Raw genomic sequence first — 20,914 nt, 5'->3', positions numbered from 1 at the left:
AGCAACAGGGAGCACCCAGATAGCAGCAGCTGGACAAGATTAGACTATCCCTTTCCCTTTGGCTTTCCAGTCTCCAGTGTGAACTGGCAGTACCTGGTCTGTAGTCTGGGTTACAGATGCCAGCCTTGCATCGTGTCCTGCTGACTTCCCCGGATATCTTCGCTCCCAGGCATTTGTCATGATGCCAGCCTGACCTGGATGCCTGGGTTATTTGATCACTGCAAGTGTCCATGAGGAACCAGGAGTCATTTTTTCCAGCCTTGGCATTTACAACACAGGGATCGCTTAGTCTATTATTTGAAGGGGAGAATTTGTCAGTAGTAAGATTGTCCAGACACTTTCAAAAGTACAGTACAGAATATGTAAAAGATAAGGTGATGAGGTTGGTTTGTTATTCTTGTTATTGTTATTATGACAGTTCTGCAGTTTTAAAACCTACAGCCTCCTGAGCCAAAGTTTCACCTGTTGCTCCTGGTTTTGTTACTTAGCTGCACCAAAGTAACATCAGGTAAAGATCTAATGATTTATTTGCCTTCACTCAAGTCTGGCATTAGCTGCTGCATTTGCAGGTTTTATCACTCAGCCAGTTGGTCTGGGATCAATCAGGATCTGCCACATTTCCAAGATAGGGTAGGTGTGGAAAAAGTGTGAGGTTATCCCACACAGAGCTGCTAAGCTGGTACCATGTGTCTTGTGACTAAAATTCACAGCTGTGCATGTGTTATATTATGACAAGGATATCAAACAAAAGAGTTAGAATACCTGTGGCTCAGATGATTGGCTACACAGCTCCCTCACTGTTTCTACTGATCAAACCAAGGGATAACATGCCTTGCATGGGATCATTCATTTTCCCAAGCAGAAAACTGATGCTGATGGCTTGTAATCCACTAAAGTATTTACAGTCTTTAAATGTCTGCAGTGGAAAAGGTAAGAATGTGGGTTATGCTTAATAAACAGTTTTGTCAACTTCCCATCTGGCCAGGTTCCTTGTTTTCTGGGCAAGGAGCTTAACAGAAGAGCTCTGTCTTAAACACACCTACACACATGAAGGTAAAGTGGTGTTGGGTTCAGCTTGGCCTTTGCAGACCTCCAGTCCAGTTTCCCTTAAGAAAATCCTGCTACAACAGTATTAAAGGGAAAAGCATGTCCCTTTTTCTTCCTTCTTTTAGCAGACAATGAGGAAAAAAACAGCACTTCTGAAATCTGTATGGAAGAAATGCTGGAGAAATGGCTCTGCCTCTCACTCTCTGCCTATGCTTTTCCATATCAAACATCAGTGGGTGATGATGTTAAAAGGTATTAGGAAAGGACCTGACCCTAAAAAGCATTTTTAACTTTTTGCACTTTCCTGTACCATTCCTCTTTTCAATCTTAGGCAGTGCTCTCAGTGTCTGTGTGCCAAGGGCATTTTAATCTATTTACTGATGTGTTCAGTACATGCTGTACACATCAACATGGATTTTTCAGTGAGACAAAGATTAAAGATGTGTCATATCCTCCTCTTGCATTTATTTAGAAATTTATCATGCAGAATTGTCATGCAAGCTGTCACATTTCAGTAGGACACAAGTCCAGTGCTGCTCCTCATTATCCCAGGGAGAGAGTGAGAAACTGTGGAAATGAGTGCTAGAGCAGGGGAGAGATCCCTCATGGAAAGCAGCAGGAGGATTAAGGACAAGCCCAAGGCTGGGGCCAAGGAGAGTCTGTGTGGCCTCTTCAGGGGACTCAATCACTAATCCCCTGCTTTGACTTTCCATTGCACCACTCTGTGCTTTAAATAAGGAGTCAGTGGATTTTTTTTTCCTCAGGGCTGACAGACACAGGCCTTGGCGCTGGTGACTGAAGGCACCAAAGGGCAGCCGTGCCACGCCTGGGGACACACCCTGGGGACAGCTGTCTGCCTGGGGTGGGATGTGAGGGACACACATTGCCGGCACTTGGTTGTCACGTCTCGTCCTGCATTTTTAGCAGCCCCAAAGAGAGATCAAAAGTCCCTTTGCAGGCTTCCACCCCCTCCTGGCATTCAGTGACCCACTTGTGCAAATCCGAGAGGGAGCGTGTTGTGGGAATGTCAGGGACATTCACACGTGGTTATTGTGAGATTTGCTTGGAATGGACAAAACCACAGCAGTGAAGCACAAATGAGCACGAACAGTTTAAATGTTGGAGTTAAGTTCTCATCCATCTTCCTGGGGAGAGCTGGCCTGTTTCTGATGTGCAAACCCCTTCTGCTTTCACCTAGGCGGAGTGAAACTCCAGGCCGACCTCACTCCTGGCATTCAAGTAAACTCGCGGAGAACCAGCCCGATCCCAGCATGATGCAAATATCTCAGGGTACGCTTGGCACCCCTTGGCATCAGTCCTACCACTCCAGGTAAGTATTGCACAGCTGTGGAGGGAAGGGAGGGGGCAAACGTGTAGTGGGAAAATGGTACCAGATTCCTCCATACAGCTGGACAGGTTTACAGCCAGGATTCAAATTAGAGTTAGGAAGGCTTCAGTTCCTGTTTGGTTTCCCAGATAAAGTGGCTTTGTTTTCCTCACAGTGCTCTGTGGGGTGATTAGCAGCTAGGAAGTCCCCCTTCCTACAAAAATGGGAGCCCACTGCTAGGATGCTGGTAGAGCTTTCTGTGGATGCCCCCATATAGAAACACAGCGTGGTTGTTTTGCCAGCAAAGGAAAAGAAATCCAAAGTCTAAATTGGCCTGTTGAACAAAAAGGGAGAAAAGGGTGGAGGTAGCAGAAACTGTCAGTGTAACAGAGCAGCCAACAGTGCATCAGTGACAGTGCTCCCAGGGTGAGGAGTTCAGGGAGGGATTTCCTGGTTTGGCAGAGGCTTTCTGCAGGAGTCAGCTCTATCACAGCTGAACGTGCAGGGCAGTTTGAGGAAGGACAAGTTTAAATTCTGCCCTTAGAAGATTTTCCCTGGAGAGGCAGAAGGGTTTGAAGCTCTCCATTATAGACTCTGGGATTGAAACATCACTTTCTTCTACTGGCTAGACTGATCCTTGGCAGAGAAGAGGAAAGAGAAAAAAGAGCATTAAAGAAAGTGAGGAGACGGTTGCAGAAAATAATGTGTGTTGGTCTGTGGCCTCCACACAGCTCCTGCTGGAGCATACTCCTTTCCCACCAAGGGGCTTTGCTTCCCAGGCAGTTCCTGGCAGAGCCTTTGGCAGCACAGCTCTGTCTCCTGGGTGCTTGAGAAGGAGCACGGGGAACATCTAGTGGCCAGCTGGCTAGGCCTGTGCTAGCCATTGCCAGGGAGATGGTTATTTGAATCCAAAATAGAGTGGTGCATTTAAATGAGCAAACCAGCTTCGTCCTGAGATTTGCCATATCTCTTCCTGCCTGTGTTCCTCTGCATCTGTCTGCAGAGCTGCTGTGAACAGCCTTCCTTCTGCCTTTCCTCCTCCTTAGCCGCCTTCTCCCCTGGGTCTGTCACTTGTTTGGGATGTGATCTGGAGCCAGCTTCCAGCTCTGTGCCTTGTCCTGCCACAGCCCCTTCCTTCCAGCTGCTTCCCTGTGGCTCTGCCAGGACAGCACATGTCGTTGCACAGGGAACTAGAGAAAGTCATACCTGAGGGAAGGGAAGCTAGGAGAGAGGGAAGAAAAGTGCAATCCTCAGGCTGCCCTCTCCAGTCCTCAGTGTATTTGCTTGACTCTGGAAGGGGAGATTAGCCAGAGCAAACTCTGCAGAATTTTATGACATTCCCTTGTGACTGGCACAAAGAGCTCCCTTCCCATGCATAGAAAGATGTCTGAATAGCCTTCTTTTTTGATCACTGTTCTGGTGGCCATGAGTCCTCTTTGGACACCTCAGAGAAAGTGCCATGGTGTACCTGCTAAGCTACAAGAAGACGTGGCAGTGCAGACTACCTGGGAATTCTCAGACTGTTTCTATGGCTGCACCCCACTTTACTCCAGGCACAGGCAAATACATCTCTCCTCTTGTCAGCTTAGTCTTCTTGCAGCAAACAAACTATCCTTGGGACAGCTGAATTTCCAGGAAGTCTGCCAGGGCATAGCCTTCATCTCCATAAAAAGAAATGAAATGGGAAAAAAAGAAAGAGATTAGATTCCCCCTACAATGCCCCTTGTGCTCCTCTCCTCCTCCTCCTCAGTGGCGTCGGCGCTCATTCAGCTTTCCAAGGGCTTTGGATGGGTTTGCTGGGTGGGGTCGATCCTCCCTGGCTCCAGAGATGCACCATCTTTCTGTTTGTATCTCCCTCCCACCCTTCTGTGGTAAATAAGAGCCATGTGTTGCAACGTCAAGCAGTTCCTCTTTGTGAACTGGGATGACTCCAGACAGGGGATGGAACAAGGCCCAAATATGGGTTTTCATCTCAAAACTAAACATCTTGCTTCTGAGCTCACTTATAAGTTGTTGTGCCTCTCCTCTGCTGGTTTTCACTCTTCTCTCGCTGTCCCCCAGCTCTTCCACCAGCGATCTCTCTGCGTACGAGCATGGCTATCTGAGGAGAAGCCCCGATCAGTACAGCTCCCGGGGCAGCATGGAGAGCTTGGACCACTCCTCCCCTGCCTACCACCCTTGCCACCTGTCCCCGGCCAAATCCACCAACAGCATCGACCAGCTCTCCCACCTCCACAGCAAGAGAGACTCTGCCTACAGCTCCTTCTCCACCAACTCCAGCATCCCCGAGTACCCCGTGGCTCCGCTGGGCAAGGAGCACTCGTGCTCCCTGGACAGCGCGCAGTCCCGCGGGGGTCTGCCGGAGGGCATGAGGCAGGCGGACATCCGCTACGTCCGGACGGTCTACGACGCCCAGCAGCGCATCTCCCAGGAGTACGAGGTGAAGCCCTCGGCCCTGCTCCCCGCCGGTGATGGCCGCAGCCACAGCAGGCTGCACGCCTTCAGCCGGCCCAACGCTGCCTCCTCCTGGGCACAGCCAGCACAGGGCCCCTCGGACAGCAAGAGCCAGCCCTCCAAGGGGCCGCCCCTGCCTCCCGCTCGCAGCGACAGCTACGCGGCCATCAGGCACCACGAGAGGCCCGGCTCAGGCACCGGCCTTGAGCCCAACAAGCCCGGCCGGACCCAGCCAAAAGGGGCCTGGGCACCGCTCATCAGCTCCCTGTCGCAGGGGCCGCTGCTGAAACCGCCCTTCGGAGAAGGGCACCTGCACACCGTGGTGGAGAAGAGCCCGGAGAGCAGCCCCACCACGAAGGCCAAGCAGAGCTATTCCCAGGCGGCCCAGCCAGGGCAGCCCCTGCTGCCCACCGGTGTCTATGCCGTTCCCTCCCCAGAGCCGCACTACGCCCAGGTGCCCCGGCCTTCTGCCGGCAGCACCGGGACGCTTTACCCAGCTCTGGCCAAAGAAAGTGGGTACTCCACAGCCCTCCCGGTCTCCTGCGACAAGGCTGTAGCCAGCAGCGCCCTGGGTTTGGATGAGAATGGAAACCAAAGCACTACAAACAGGTCGACCATCTTCTACCAGCCCCCTGCCACTGAGAGAAAGCACGAAGCCAAACTCATCCAGCAGAAACCTCCCAGCGCAGCAGGCCTGGAGCTCGGCCTGGCTGTGTCACGAAAGGAGGAGCTGCTACCCCTTTACAAGGCAGCACACAGCCACCAAGAGACCACGGGTACCACACAGGCCTCCAAGCCCATTTTCCAGGGTCCACAACCCCAGCTGAGGGATGCTAGTGAGAGGAAAACCCATTACCAGCCCAAAGAGGACTGGACGCCTGGATCCCAGGAGGAGAAAAATGGCAGCACACAGGTAAACGAGAGAGACCCTGGGGCTGCCCACCCATGGGGTCACAGCAAGCCCAAGCAGTATGGCTTCTCTTCCTTGCAGAACATCCCAGAGAGCTCCAGGAGGCAAAGCAGCTCTGAGCTAAGGGAGACACAACTGGGTGAGGGTTATTCCAACACCAAACTGTCCTTCCTGAACAGCAGCAGCAGAGAGGAGAAGGATCACAGGGAGCAGGGGCACAGGCAGTGGAGTGATGTGGACCCCCAGGCCTTCACGAGGCAGGAGGAGGAGGGCACGAGTGTGGTTCTGTTCCATGCTGCTGAGCCAAAGAGCAAAGAGACCCCTTCTCCTCAGCTCCCAAAGACCTCAGATTTCGGGAGGAGCCGGCTCAGCTCTAGCAGCACCCAAAGCTTTCCCTACAGCAAACCAGAGGCTGGTAAGCTCCACTGCTCGGTGCTGGAGAAGGTCAACAAGTTTGAGCAGCGGGAGCAGAGCGCTCCCTGGCCCCAGAGCGCTGGCGTTCCGAGCTTTGGCCAGCACTATGGGCCAAGCAGGACAAGCCAGCCTTCCAGCATGAGGTGCTCTGTGCACAGCCCGGAGGACATGAGGAGCAAGCTGCCCAGTGAGCCAGGCAGGGGCTCCAGCCCGTCTGTCAGAAACGGGAAGGTGGAAGAGGCTGACTGGCGCCCCGTCGAGCTGCAGATGGTGGCTTCGGTGAAGCAGGCAAGACCCAGTGAGTACTACAGCCTGTGTCCTGACAACGAGGTGCAAATAAGGGCAGCTCAGCTTCCACGGAGTAGAAGCACATTCCAGCTGGGAGGTGAGCCTGAGAAGGAGATCCTCTGGAAGGATAATGTCCAGGATGCACACGGGTCACAGCTGGACACGTTGTTTAACAGGGCCTACAGGAACAGTATCAAAGATGCCCAGTCCAGGGTGCTGAGGGCCACCTCCTTCCGGCGGATCAGCCCCCCATTTGGGAACACGCCCAAGAAGGTGCCCCAAAGACCTGCCTCGGCCCACGTGGGCATGAGGAGCACGGTGGCGTCCCCACACACCCCCAAGGAGAGGCACAGCATCACGCCCACAGAAGGAGGCTTCTCCAGCCTGGACTACACCAGGACGCAGCACGTGCTGCGCATCGGGGGCCGGAAGCGGCTGACGGCGGAGCAGAAGAAGCGCTCCTACTCAGAGCCTGAGAAGATGAATCAGGTGGGCATCTCAGATGGGGAGCCATCACCTTTCTCCTTCCAGAAGAAAAGCACCCACTTTATCTTCCCAGAGAACACGGTGGCCGACCGGCGCAAGATCTTTGAAAGGGATGGCAAAGCTTCCTCCACAGCCAGCCTGTCCAAGCCAGAGCTCAAGCAGCTCCAGCAGAACGCCCTGGCCGACTACATCGAGCGCAAAATGGGGCGACGGCCATCCTCACAGGACATGGGGCTGCTCCGGGAGCGCTCCCACAGCTCCTACCTGCAGCTGGGTGGCCCCGACAGCCAGAGCCTTTCCTCCGCCTCCAGCATGAATTCCCTCCAGGACCAGAACCTGTACCGCCGCAGAGAGTCCATAGAGCGGATATCCAGGACAGGAAGGATGTCTTCCACCCTTCCCCCTGGGCTGACGGACTACTTGGACACGAGCGGAGATGAGAAGGTGCCAGGACGCCAGGACAGCCTGGTCACCAGCCGGCCCAAAGCAGAGAGGTGCCGGGATTACAGACCCAGATCGGATCTCACCAAAGGCACACAGACAGACCTGCTGGGTATGCAGGGCCAGCCTCGCTACAGGAAGCAGGAGCAGGTCTTTGAAACCCCCTCCACTGCCAGGAAATCTGGGAAATCGGTGTCTGTGGAAGACTTGCTCGATAGGTACGACAATCAGCCGGTCCCTGTCCACATACGTTCCAGGTCATCTCCCACAGCGGATAAGAAGCACCAGGTATGTGGGAACGGGGTCATGTGCACCCACGAGTGGGGATCTCAGAACCAGGGAATGGGGGGGATGTCAGATAACAGGCTGATGTCCAGTCATGGCCAGGCCTCCATTGATTAGAGACAGATTCAGCATGTGCTGAGGCAGTTTAGTACACCTGAATGAAAAGATGACTGGTGGGGTTCAGCTCTGTCCCTGCTGGGTTGTGTCAGGGGTGTCAGGGATGCTGGGATTCCAGTGCATATGCTGGTATGTTCTTGCTGCTCTGGACATCCCATCTGAGGTGTCTTGTTTTTACCTGCTGGCAGCACAGGAGAAACACTGAGCACTTTTCTGGTGGAGTGTCCCACTAAGATGGTGATTGCCTCAGCCCATTTTCCTGGTGCAAAGTAGAGAGGATTAGAGGCTGCTTGGAATTGCCGTGGCTCCCACTGTGCCTGACAGTGCTGGGAAGTGCTGGGCAGAGGCAGTGCCAAATAACCATTATGTTTAGCCTCCAGCCCTGGAGGGAAACATCACAGAAAAGACTGAACAGAGACCCTGGCCCTCCCAGGTCCCCTGCTTGGTGGTTGGGAACATCGCACTGATGTCACAAATGGGGAATTCGACTGACTCTGATGATGGTAAACAGTAGAACCAGGCTAAATTCTTAAAGAGCAACTGCCCAGGCCAGCTCTTCAGCTGGCTGAAATCTCTTCAGACCTATTTAGGAAACTGCAACTGGTCGAGCCACATGGATTTACAGCAGTGCTGGGTCTGCTGCCCCATCCCTATTTCCATGTCAGGCTCCGTTCATCACTGAGAGAGGCAGCAAACAACCAAAATGTGTGGACAGGCTCCTAGCCCCAAATAGGCTGAGTGTTTGGAGAGGCTCACATACTTATAGGGCAGCTGAGATCTAGGACATCTCCTTCTACTCCTGCACTCACTCCAGAGGAGATTATCCAGGAGCAACGAAGTGGTCCTGAGTCAAGTGACAAGAGAGGAGGCTCTGGGAAGCATCTCACAAATGGACCAAACCGGGGTGGGGGGAAGAATCTGCCCTCCCAAACTCATTATGTGCTTCATTCTACACATCCTCCCTCAGCTCCCACACCACATCTTTAAATAGAGTGAATTAAAAAAGTAGCCTGTGAGTATCAAGTGACCGGGAATGCACTTCCAGAACCACCCCTGTCTCATCCCACCATCAGTATTTTTCCACCCCAGCCAGGCACCGGGCCCATCTGTGACATTTTGTCACACTTGACAATCAAAGCAGCAACAAAACCAGACATCCAGAAAGAGAAAAATCACCAAAGTGTACTTTTCAGTGACAGGTTGGATGACAAGCAGCCCCAATTCATTTTTCCTTGCCCAGTTCTTACCAGGCAGGAGGTACAGGGCAGTTCTTGAGATCTTTATTTCCCACTCCTGGCTCATTTTTGATTGTTCATACACTCAGCAGCCAAAGCAGAGGTTCTGCCTCTTGGAAGCCAAGGTGAGGAAGAGGGTCAAGAGCACTGCAGATCTGCTCACAGGGTCTTAATTCAGGCACTGAAGAGGGGAGAGCCCTTAGGACTGTTTCCCAGAGGGGTTTAGTTGTAACCACCTGTGGAATGAGGATTAGTGGCATAGGCAGGAAGGCACTTGTGAAAACCCTGTTCTTAAATCCTAACTTGACTTCCAGTATATACACCAATCCATAGGGTCTGTTTGAAAGGGAAGTATATGTTGAAGTGCTTTCTTCATTAGGTTTGTTTCTGATCCATCTCCAATGCAAACCCACAGCTACAAACATGGGGGACAAAGCCAAACCAACAGAGCGAGTTTTTTTTATTATTTATTAGATTTCTTTTCACTTTTCCAGATATTTTTGTGGGAAATGTTATTTCCAGTTTAGCAGCAGACTTCTCTGCCTCACTGTTCATTTTTCAGGGCCTTGTGTACAGTGCTTAATGTTCCTTTCAGGCTGCATACAAATCACGTTGCACTTGTCACTGCAGGAATTTGTTTGGAGATAGGCAGGAGTGGATAGCCATGGGGAATGACTTGTTCTCAGGCTTTGGAAGGCATTCTCATCAGTGTTTTGGTATTTTGTTTTGCTTTCTGCTTGCTGCTGACACTGTCTTGGTACCCCAGGAGCTGCTGAGAAGGGAGAGCAGTGAGTTCGGCCCCATGGTGAGGGATCCTTTCTACGTGGTCAGCGCAGGAGCCAGGTGGGTGTGTGTCCGTGTCCCCTGTGTCACTGCAGGGCCAGCTCTGGCCATCCCCCTGCCAGCAGCAGTTGTCATGGGCTGTCTAGAGCTGAGGCCTGCACAAACACAGTTCCAGGTGTGCTGTGCCCAACAGATTTAGGAGAAGTTGTTACAAGCTTTTTCTTTCACCACAGACATTAATTTATTATCTAATCCTCTTCGTGCCATCGTGAACATGTTTGTGCAGCAAATTCCCACTTATGTAACTACAGTGTGTTTGGTCTGCTGTTGAAACTCACATTGGATGATAGCATTAACTGATGGATCCTAAAGGCAAAAATGCCTCCATGTCCCACTCTGGCTGGTTTTATCCACCCAGGACGCTGCCTCCCCAAAAGTGAGGGACTAAACCCAGAATATTTCCTTAATCATGCTCAACTGGGAGCTGGCCTTTGGGCTGCTTCCCTTCATCCAGGCAGGATGTTTTGCTCAGCAACAGGGGAGAGAGAAATGTTTTTAAAAATAAAAAAGTGTAAGCACAAAACTCAATGTCTTAGGACTTATGTAAGTCTCCACTTAGCCCCTGATTGTTTTGAAGCTAATGAGAACTGAAGTTGGTCGTGCTGTATTTACATTTAAATAATAAATAGATGTTTGCCCTAAGCCCCGAGTGCCCAAACAGCTAACTCCCATTACAGTAAAAGCCATCAAGAGGGACTAAAAGCATTGTTCACAAAGGAGCTCTGTTCCTCACAAACTTGCAAGAAATGCCAGCCCTCTCTGTGGTCACTGTGGGAGTTAACACTGCTGTGTCCAAAGGTTTCTTTTTGCAGCTCTGGGTCGGGGAGTGACAGCTGGAGGCTGAGGAAGGCTCCTACTCTGGCCGATCTTACTTCTGGCCATTTTTGCCCCTAAGAACACATAAATGTTGTTTTAAAGGGTCTCAATCTGCCTTCAGGCACATCCTTCTAGGATTATTTAAAACACACTTGTTTACTTTGATTTGGAATAACTTTTTCATGTTTTTTCCTAAGAGAACAATGCAGCTGTTTCAGTTCCTCCTGCCTCCCCTTCTCTCCTAGAGATGGCATTTCATCCTGCTGCTCAATCACTGCTTGTGCTTTCCTTTTATTTTTTTTATTTTCCCCAACCTATTTTCCAAGTAATGGGATTGAACACCCAGACTGAAAACAAGTTTACTGGGGCACGAAATGCAGGTTTCTCATTTTCATGCTTCACTGCACAAAGATTATTTGTCATTAACCGTTTTATGATGTTTGTGCAGCATAGGCATCCCGTGTGCTCCTGCAAGCACATTTCTTCTGGGACATGGGAGGTTGCTTTCCCTTCTTGCTCAGAATTGGATTTCCCAAAAGATAAAAGGATGGAAAAGCATTTTCCATGCATGGGCCCTTCAGGGAGGCAAGGCAGGCAGCAGGAATTACATTTCCAGGTTTCCTTGGGACACAGCTGCCCCATGTGCTGTAGAGGTGATGGAACCATGCCTACTACCTCTCCCGCTGGAGGAGGAAAACAGTCAGATGGCTGAGAGAGAGAAACCTTGGTCAGCAATCACTTGGTCCAGTCACACATGCTGTTCCTCTGTTCCCCAGGTGTGACACAACATTGGGAACTGCTCCACCAGTTTTAGAACCCACAGCTGCTTCCACAGTGGGAGAGATCTCTGAATTAGAGAATCACCATCTGGTGTTCCCAACAAACACTGAGCATCTGAAAAGAATACACACTGCTACTGTCCAGGAACCACAGACAATACCAAGAGCAGCCTGTCTGGGAAGTTTCCCCACCCCCAGGCACAGGCTGCCAAATTCTATTCTCAGTCACACCAGAATAAAGCCAGAACGACCCATGTCTTTAACAGAGTTATTCTTAATTAGTACCAATCCATCTGAGAACAAATTTGGGGCCCAAGTCTCCAGCATCACAGATTGGCAGTGTGGACATTATTTGACAATGCATCTCAAGAAGAGAAAATGTGCTGTGTGGTGTTTTATTGGTTTATTATATAGCCTTGTGGTTCCAGGCCACCTTCTCTTGCATCTGCCTGTGCCACTATTACTGCTCAGTTTGTTTTCCAGCTAAACAGGCAGACAGGCAAATAGGTTTGGCTCTAGATTCCAAGCAGAATCCTCAGTCCAAAGGCCAGATGCTGTTTCTCAGGCTCACATGTGAACACCCTAAAAGACCTGGAAGGAATAATGGGCTTTGCAGCCTTAATATCCGCTTGCAGTTGGAATGTGTTGGCTTTGGTGTTTGTCACACCTGCCTGTCTGAGGGTGTTCTTTCTTCTAACAGGATTCCAAGGCTGCAAGAGCTTTTTTTCAGTTTTCTCCATAGTCAAAATAATGCATTTTTTGGCCTTGCTTTGTTCTTGGAGACAGTTGAATCATATTAATGGCACCTTTCCAAAAGGAGCAGATAATATTATGGGAACATTTGGCTCACAGAGCTGAAATTCTTAAAATTACAAGCAATTGAGAATGGAGTTGGATGGTAGATAATAGTTTATCTTACAACAATTGCTACTCACTCCATCTGTAGCAAACAAAATTGAAAGCAGAGTGGGAAAGGAAGCCAGCCATTAGGTTCTCCTGATATTTTTTCCATTGAGTTACTGCTGTGGTACGTGCCACGTGTGTGATGTAGCACACACTGAAAATGATGGGAGATGGTGAGAGGGAGTGAGTCTGGCTCAGGATTTCGCTTCCAGTTTCAAAGCTCAGCTGTACCTCACATAGACCAGCAGGCAGTGGTGCTGGCCTCTGGTAGTGTTGATAACTTGCCCATTAAGGAGGTGCACAAGAAGTTTTCCTGTTCATTGATGAGTTATTAATCTTACCATGGTCTATCTCTTGGTATTCAGGTCTTTCAGCAAGAAAGAAAGAAGCCACTCAGAGAAAATGGCGTTCACAAGTTACTATCCCCATCCCCTCCGCAGCACAGAGGTTGTCGCCGGGCCTCCCCCGCTGGTTGAGAATCACAAGCTCTCAGAACTTTCCAGGCCAGATAGCAGGACTTCTGCATTTTTCCCAGTCCCAACAGAGGCAAGGAGTCACTATCCTGAGCAAAAGCAAGGCTTTAAACCCTTGTTCCTTAACCTTACTCCTTCTGGGCCTGGCCACTCTTCCCCTAATACACCCGCCCAGGCTCCCTCAGACTTGCAGAGCACAGCTGACAGACAGCACCACGCCAAACGAGAGGCTGTTCCCCCTGAGGGCAGCGGGGGCTCTCAGGCACAGTCTCTGGATGCTGTCCAGGACAGATCCCCCGAGACTCCCACGGAAGAGATGATGTGGAGGAGGAAAGCGGGGCTGCTGCACAGGTCCCTCCCGCCCAAAGTGGCGTGGGCTCATTCGGCCAAAGACAGCGGCTACGCCAGGGCCATGGTGTCTCCTCCAGCGGCCGGGCCAAAGCCCTCCCAGAGGTGGCAGTCCCTGCCCACGCAGAGCAGCACTTCCTCCGACCCAGAGACTCCTTCTCCCCAGGCCATGACCCAGCTCCGGATCTCGGAGTCGGGGCTGCAGCTCACACCCCCGCCATCGCTGCAGGACGAGGAGGACGACGAGGTGTTCATCGCACCTTCCCAACCGCCCTTCTCCCCGCCACCGCCATCCCATCCTCTTCCCGAGCTCAGCTCTTGCACTTCTCCCAACGGCACTGAGGAATTCCCACCTCCTCCCCCTCCTGCTGAGGGGAACGGGGCAGCTGGAGACAAATCCCCCCGGCTCCCAGAAGAGGCCGGCGTGAGGTAAGGGCGGGCTGGAGCGCGGCGGCTCGGGCGGTGCAGGGCCATATACAGTAAGATATGCAGGCCTGGGACAGATGGGGCTCATTGCTCGGGCCGTGGGACCCCCAGCTGCCGGCCAGGCTGGGAGCTTGCACATTGTCAGGGGACAGGGAGTGACAGATTCACTGCTGGTCCACCAGCAGGTGCACTGACAGATGCTCCCCAAAACTCCCAGGACAGGGAACTATGGAGGAACACTCCTGGGCTGGTTCTCCCTGCAGATTACAGTGCGGTTGCTTCTGACTCTCTCCAGCACAGAGCCGGAATGACTGCTGGCTCCTTCCAGTTACTGGGTTTTGAGAGACAGCTGTGAAAATCCATGATGGGTTTCTCCAAACAGTTAGTATTTCCCAGAATATATTTTAGACCTGGCACAAAGTAACACTGTTATGAAGCGGTGACTGTCTGCCAAGAAATGACAATGCAAATATGTCACAGTCAGGCTGTATAGGGAAATTCTTCTGAAGGACGGGACTTTGGGCGAGGTGCCCAGGAGGTTTAACTCAGCACAGCTTCACTCACTCCCAGGAAGCTGCTCTGATACCCATCTGGGAAGAATCTGGCTGGGGCTGTAGTAAAGATTGGCTTTCCAACATAGCAAGGACAAATGGGGTAGAGGCTGCTCAGGATGGCACTCCCGGCAGGAAGGCACAATGTCCCCAGCCTGCCAGTGGAAAACAAAGTGTCTTGGTGTTTACTAGTTCTTTCTGTGTTGGAAGGACAATCCAGCAGTGCCCAGGTTGAAGGGACAAAACAATTCTGGTGCCAGTGGCTTCACACTGTGGACCCTCCATATTGGAATGAGAAGCGAGACACAAAAACAAGTGAGAGAGAAGGAAAACTCGCTTCTTGTAGGCCTTTACAGTGTATTCACAATGGTCCTGGCTGGTAGGTTTCTCTTCATCTCACAGAATGTTTCTGTCCATAGCAGCTTCAAAAGCTTTCCCAAAGCTTTCCCGGCCAAGAGGGAGATAACAGGGTTGGGCACCAGCACCGGTGAAAATAACTGGCCAACCCCATTAAAGAGGACTGGCTCTCCATCTGCTGTGGATCAGCAGCACCAGTCCCCTGCTTCTCCAGAAGGGCCTCAGAGCACTGACAGACAGCCCATAACTCAGCCTGAAGGTAACCCCAGAGAGCCAGCATTGGAAAATGCCAGCCTGGACTCCATGATAACCAGCACAGTGAAGGCAAAGAACAAGACCCCAGAGGATATTAAGTCAGAGGCCCTAGCAAAAGAAATTGTCCACAAAGACAAGTCTCTGGCTGATATCCTGGATCCAGATTCCAAAATGAAAACAACCATGGACTTGATGGAAGGGATCTTCCCCAGTGGAACCAGTGTGCTGAAGGAGAGCAACATGAAGAGGAAGATGTTGCAGACACAAGCCAGCAGGACGGCAGTGGCGGGTGACACGTAAGCACTGCTGGGCAGAACTCCCTGCTCCCTTGCTTCTCAGGACAGCCTGTGCCAAATTTTTCTGTGTCAATGTCTATAGGTGAGAGTGAGTTTTGCAGTTCAGAGGTACGAGGCCTGGCAGGATATTTCCAAAGAGCCTTTCCCATGAGCTAGGCTCTATGCTTGGGCTCTGAGCTCACCTCTCTGGGCTGTGTAGAGAATGATGCTGAGCTTAGGAGCAGAGCAGGAAATGAAACGTCTCTGGAGATATAACTGGCTTTTGCTATCTGAACTTTAGTAATCTGAAGCATTTCAGTCCAAAGCAAAGGAACAGAGATAGTAAAGTAAAATCAGGATTAAAATAATGGCAGGCACAGACATAACAAGAGGCCAAATTCTGGAAGGAAGGAGGGTTGAGGGGACCTACTTACAAGATCAGCCCAAGTCCCCCAGTGTGGGCTTTTTTAAGACAGAGACTTCCAAGTGGCAGCTGGAGAACTATCCAAAAGTCAGATGTACTGCATGATGCCAGGTAAGGTCAGCCTGGCCACCTCAGCCAAGCTGTGCCGGCTGACCTTCAGCAAAGTAAATCCTGTGCAGAATGTGTCCACTCACCTTTAAAGTCAGTGGCTGTGCTGTGCTGGGACAGCAGCTGGCACACACCCCCTGATGGCAGGAATCTGCCTTGTCCTGGTGGGTAATCACCTTGGAAGGTACCAAAGAGGGAGTCCTGGAAAACCACGGATCTAAATAAACAATGGGAAAAGTCAGGCTCAGACTGAACTCTTCCTTTTTTTTCACTCTGGTGTAGGAGAGAGGGAAAAGAAGCTCCTGTCACCCTGGTCACCTGTCCCGCTTACTACAGCGTTTCAGCACCCAAAGCAGAACTGCTGAATAAAATCAAGGACTTGCCAGAAGAAGTAGGTGAGGAGGAAGAGCTGCTGGACATCAATGAGAAAAAGGTAAATTCAGCCCACAGCACTGTTTGCTGCTCACATTCCTGAAATAACAATAAGCCCTGAAGTGCATTTCTATTTGATGTCAGCTTTTGGCAGCACCCAAAATTGCGTGGGAGCGATTAGGCTGTCCATGAAGCTTCATTAGAGTGACCCAAATTGTATAAGAGCGTTAATCTGAATTACTCACTGCAAATTGAGTACCAATCTTGCACCACCCTGAGGTGGGCCTGGATCATACCAAATGCTGAGTGTGCAGACTGTCAGGAGCAGTCCCTGTTCCACAGCAAGGAAGGAAAAGGGGGAGGTGAAGCCAGTTGTGCAAGGCCAGCTTGGGTTGGAAACAAACACAGAGTCCAGCTAGTGACTGCACTGAGTGCAGGAGATTTTTTCCCAGGACTTTCCTCTTCAGTGAAGTCACTTTAGCCATTTCACCTGCTGTCTGCGCTCACTGCATGCAAAGAAACATGGGTTACTCTTTGTCCACCAGACTTTATTGTTTCTCTGCCCCGCTGAAAGCCCCCTGTGCCTCAGTGGCTCAGTCAGCACAACCTCCATGTGATGGCTTGGAAGAGCAGAGAACAGGCAGGAGGGGAGGACACATTTTGCTCTCTTACTGAGGCTACATTTCACTGTGGAATGGCCCCCTGCTGCTCTTGCTGGAAGCTTCCATGCTCTGCTTCCAGGGCTTTTGCAGGGCCTTCTAATTTGCCCCTGTGGTTGTCTCACATTAGTTACCTGGTAATTACAGGCATGCTGCTTAGCTCCCACATCCCAGGGGGCCACAGGGAGGTATTTGTGGCCTGTCTGTGCCTCTCCTACACACTTCCTACCTTCCTGTCAAAAGCAGCCATGCCTGCCTCTAAGTCTGAACCATCCCACACTGCCATGGACAGTGTAGCACAGCCCAGATTTCATTTTCTCTTCACCACCTCCTCTTTCTGTGGCCCTACACAGATTCTGGTCACAAATACACACAGGTAGGTCACTAATCAAAAGCATTTGCCCAGGACCTTTGCCTGCTGCTTTCATCATGTGGCCCAAAGCACTGGTTGTAGAGCACCCAGCTCCAAAGGGAGTGGCAGCCCCTGCCACATCCATAGCATTCCTTGGACTCCCTTCCAAATCTGCCTGCTGATACCAAGGTGAGAGGTGCGAAACAAGATAAGGGTGCTGTACCCTGAGCCTGCCATGGAGGGCAAGTCCCAGGCCTCAAAGGTTACGTTTGCATGGAAAGCCAGAAAGAGACAGGAGTGATTAGGCCAAGGCAGGACAGTCTGGCCTCTTTGCTCGTGGTCTGTGTGCAGGACACTTGCACAGCCTTACCTGAGAAGGGGCTCGTGAGGGCAGCGCCTGTGGGAGATCATTGGGATAAACCAAGCGCATTTCTACTGTAAGTATGAAAAGAAGCTCTGTTGGCTGGTAATAGGGATTGCAGCAGAGTCACCAATTAATGAACACAAACCTAAGTCACAGCCCCTCCAGCTCCCAGGCCTTCAGAACAAAGGTACCTCGCCCTCAGGAGCCCCATAGCCTCCTGCTACAGTTGGAGGGCAAATCTCCTGGAGCAGGGAGGAACAGCTGCCAGTTCCCAGCAGCTCCATCCACCTGAAAACTTGCTGAGGTTAATGCCAGACTTTGAGATCACCCCATGGAGTCCTGCCATAGAGATTTCCCTACCTAACTGTGACCCTGAACATGGATCCTTCCTGCTGCTCCATGTGATTTGGTCCAGCAATCAACTGCTGTGGATCTTTGTTGGGAAGGTGGCTTTAGAATGATAGCCCCAGGGAACGGCAAGGACTGGGTTTCGTCTCTGGGTACTTCTGAGGGAAGAATGTCCATAAAGGAGTTTTGGTGGACCCTTAGGAGATGGGATTTAGTATTACCTTTGCTGCCTCTCCCCTGAGCTACCCTGCTAGCCAGTGGAGGTCATTCCAGGGAGTGGATGTTTGTTTTCAGGGAATCTTACTGGCCTTTTGCTTAGCCTTTGCATGCATGTGGCAGCGGAGAGCAGGCAGTAGTGCAGCCACAGAGCAATGCACGCCCAAGTGTTCCATCTAGTGGTGCCTGGCCTCAGAGAGCCTTGTGCTCCCTGCTGCCAAAGCAGCTGGGAACCTCACTGCCAGCCCACCCTGGGCACCAGGGCCAGCTCAGTGACCCCAGCCTGGCTGGTGTTTGAAAATCCTTCCTCCTCTGAGGCAGGACTGCCTCCTGCCTGGAATGACACTCAGTTCTGATGGAAAGAGGGCTTTGAGAAAATATTTTCAGGCCACCTTGTGACTGATTTGTTCCATCCTGCGGTGTTTGTGTGCAGAGTAGATGAACACACAGGTGTTTGTGCCTCAGCAGTGCATGAAGTGGAGACACTGAGAATCCCTGCCTGTTGCATGGAGAGCTGCTCCTGCTTGCTGTGCTCTCGGTTCTAAGTCAACAGAAGCAGGAATTGCAAGCCCTAGGCCAGAGACTTGCTTTTGCATATGTCTTTCCACTAAATCTTAACAGAAATTAGGATCTCTGGCACATGTGCAACCCTGCTGTTCCTGGAGTAACCGAACCCCGGGGGCCTCCTTTTCTTTGGCAGGGAAATAGGTGTCAGTGTTTCTGCAAAATGAGAGTCACAAGGTGACTTTCTGTGTTCACACACTGAGTAAATCCAGAGCATCTTTGGTGTGAGCACTTCCTCGATGCCTCTGTGTGCGAGGCACTTGTTTGGTGCAGCTCAAGGCATTTCAGGCTGGGCGTGAGGAGCACATCAGAGATGTGGCTGCAGCTCTTTTCACCCAGAGGTTTTGCAGAACATTCACCTGTAGGTGGCTGAGTATCAGAATACAGTACACCAAATCAGAGATATCTTTTATAAATGTTCATTGAACAAATACATCCTCATGCAACCTCATGGGCTGCTTGGGTTATCTCCGAGGTGGGGAATTTCAGTATTTTCTCCGTTTCCTCCCTTCTTTGTCAGCCGTTGCTGACCTGACCCTGCTCCTCAGGAACTGCAGCCATATCCTCTTGTTGTCATCATGATGCTGGTAACAACCAATGTGGCAATGCTTCCCCTCCAACAGGCTGAGCTCATCGGGAGCTTGACCCACAAACTGGAAATCCTGAAGGAAGCCAAGGAGGGCCTGCTCACTGACATTAAGATGAATAATGCTCTCGGAGAGGAGGTGGAGCTGTTGATCAGCACGCTGTGCAAACCCAACGAGTTTGACAAGTACAAGATGTTCATTGGCGATCTGGATAAGGTGGTGAACCTCCTGCTCTCCCTCTCAGGACGCCTGGCCCGGGTGGAGAATGTCCTGAGCAGCCTGGGGGACAACGCCAACAGTGAGGAGCGGGTACGTATGGGCACAGCCCTGGCCTGCTCGGGGCGTGGGGCAGCAGCCACCACCACCACGGCATGACAGTGACCTCCAGGGGCTGCCAGGAGGGCAGCACAGGGCTCTCGGTTCTCATGTACCAGCAGTAGCTCAGGCATTGTCCCTGGGAGTCTTCATCCCCGTTTGTATAAATGGCTGGGATCCTGCAGCCTTTGTCAGGACACAGAGCAGCTGTGCTAGGGACAGCCACATTTTAACATTTTTTGGGTGGTTTTGAAACCAGATTTTCCTGGTAGTTGTTGCTTTCAGGCGAGGTTTCCTGACTGTATTGCATCACTTTTTGCCTCCCATTGGCAAGGAATTTCAGAGTCCAGTTCAGTGGGGTTCACAGTCATTCTGTGATGAGGAATTCGTCCTCTCCTGTCAGGCTTTTGACTGCTTGTGTGGGAGCTTAGCAGCCATCTGCAGAGGTGGTGCTGGGAGGAAGGAAGGGGCTCAGGGAGTGTGGTGCTGCTGGTACTGAAGGGCTCTCTCTGGTGCGCAGAGTTCACTGAACGAGAAGCGGAAGCTGCTGGCTGGCCAGCACGAAGACGCCCGGGAGCTGAAGGAAAACCTCGACCGTCGGGAACGGGTGGTCTTGGACATCCTGGGCAACTACCTCTCTGAGGAGCAGCTCCAGGACTACCAGCACTTTGTGAAGATGAAGTCTGCGCTCCTCATAGAGCAGCGAGAGCTCGACGACAAAATCAAACTGGGCCAGGAGCAGCTCAAGTGCCTGATGGAAAGTCTCCCCACGGACTTCACGCCCAGGGATGCAGCAGCAGCTGCTGCCCTGGCTGCAGCACTTGCTACCTCCTCCGGGCTCGGTGGTAAAACACCTCCAGCAGCCTCTTCCTCGCTCTAACCTGTCTCAGGTGGAGCTGGGATACAACCCTGCCCGAGTCCCTTTGATCCCATACTTGGCAGATGGTCCTCTTCAAAGACCATGGACAGACACAGGTCTAAACCAAGATTTTAATGAAGGAAAAAAAAATAGCAATAATAAAGGTTTTATTTTCCTTCCCTTCCACCTCTGCTTCTCAGAAACTTAAATCAATGTGGAGGGAGATCTCCTCCTGCCTGAGATGAGGAAGACTCTCACAGGAATTAAAACACATGACCTTTAATAAAAAACATGACCTCCTCTCTTCCCTCCCTTTTCTGCCTACCTGACACCTCATTAAATAATGAAGGATCTAAGAATGAAGCCTTAAAAATAAAACCAACCCATTTTACTGAACACTATTGATATTTATATTTTTTAAAGAACAAGACAGAATTTGTAAGTTTTTTGTACATACTCTAATCAGTTACTTGATTCTACTTTGTTCTGTATGTAGAAAAGACATTTAATTTTGTATTTTGTGAAGACCTTAACAAAAAGAGGGAACCCCAAAGATAGTCATGCAGTAGCTTGAAACATCTCATCGTGGTTTTGTTGCTGTTGTTGTGGTTGTTTTTTAATATAATAAAGGGCTACCAGAAGCAGCTTCACCCTTTTTCAACACATGCTAAAGATACCATTAAGTGGCCCTAGAAAGGAGATTTTGGCCACTGAAG

General features: G+C 51.1%; 1 protein-coding gene across 4 annotated transcripts in view; it reads left to right on the top strand.

The window, feature by feature from the left end:
• Positions 1-20,842, top strand: part of SHROOM3 (shroom family member 3) — a 69,679-nt gene extending 48,837 nt beyond the window's left edge. For 2 of the 4 annotated variants that reach the window (XM_030272185.4, XM_072928903.1), the window contains exons 3-10: positions 2,246-2,377; positions 4,436-7,655; positions 9,771-9,847; positions 12,711-13,595; positions 14,566-15,051; positions 15,845-15,995; positions 19,061-19,333; positions 19,860-20,842. In XM_030272185.4, the coding sequence (XP_030128045.3) occupies positions 2,319-2,377; positions 4,436-7,655; positions 9,771-9,847; positions 12,711-13,595; positions 14,566-15,051; positions 15,845-15,995; positions 19,061-19,333; positions 19,860-20,219 (5,511 nt within the window). In that variant the 5' untranslated portion in view covers positions 2,246-2,318 and the 3' untranslated portion in view covers positions 20,220-20,842. Of the gene's footprint in view, positions 1-2,245; positions 2,378-4,435; positions 7,656-9,770; positions 9,848-12,710; positions 13,596-14,562; positions 15,052-15,844; positions 15,996-19,060; positions 19,334-19,859 lie in introns of all 4 variants that reach the window. The other 2 variants (XM_032748297.3, XM_072928902.1) reach the window with 1 other exon arrangement.
• Positions 20,843-20,914: the final 72 nt, after the last annotated feature.

The sequence above is a fragment of the Taeniopygia guttata genome, chromosome 4, assembly GCF_048771995.1.
Source record: "Taeniopygia guttata chromosome 4, bTaeGut7.mat, whole genome shotgun sequence".
NCBI classification, from domain to species: domain Eukaryota; kingdom Metazoa; phylum Chordata; class Aves; order Passeriformes; family Estrildidae; genus Taeniopygia; species Taeniopygia guttata.
The sequence above is the reverse complement of the archived record's forward strand: the minus strand, read 5'-3'. Positions and strand labels throughout refer to the sequence as shown.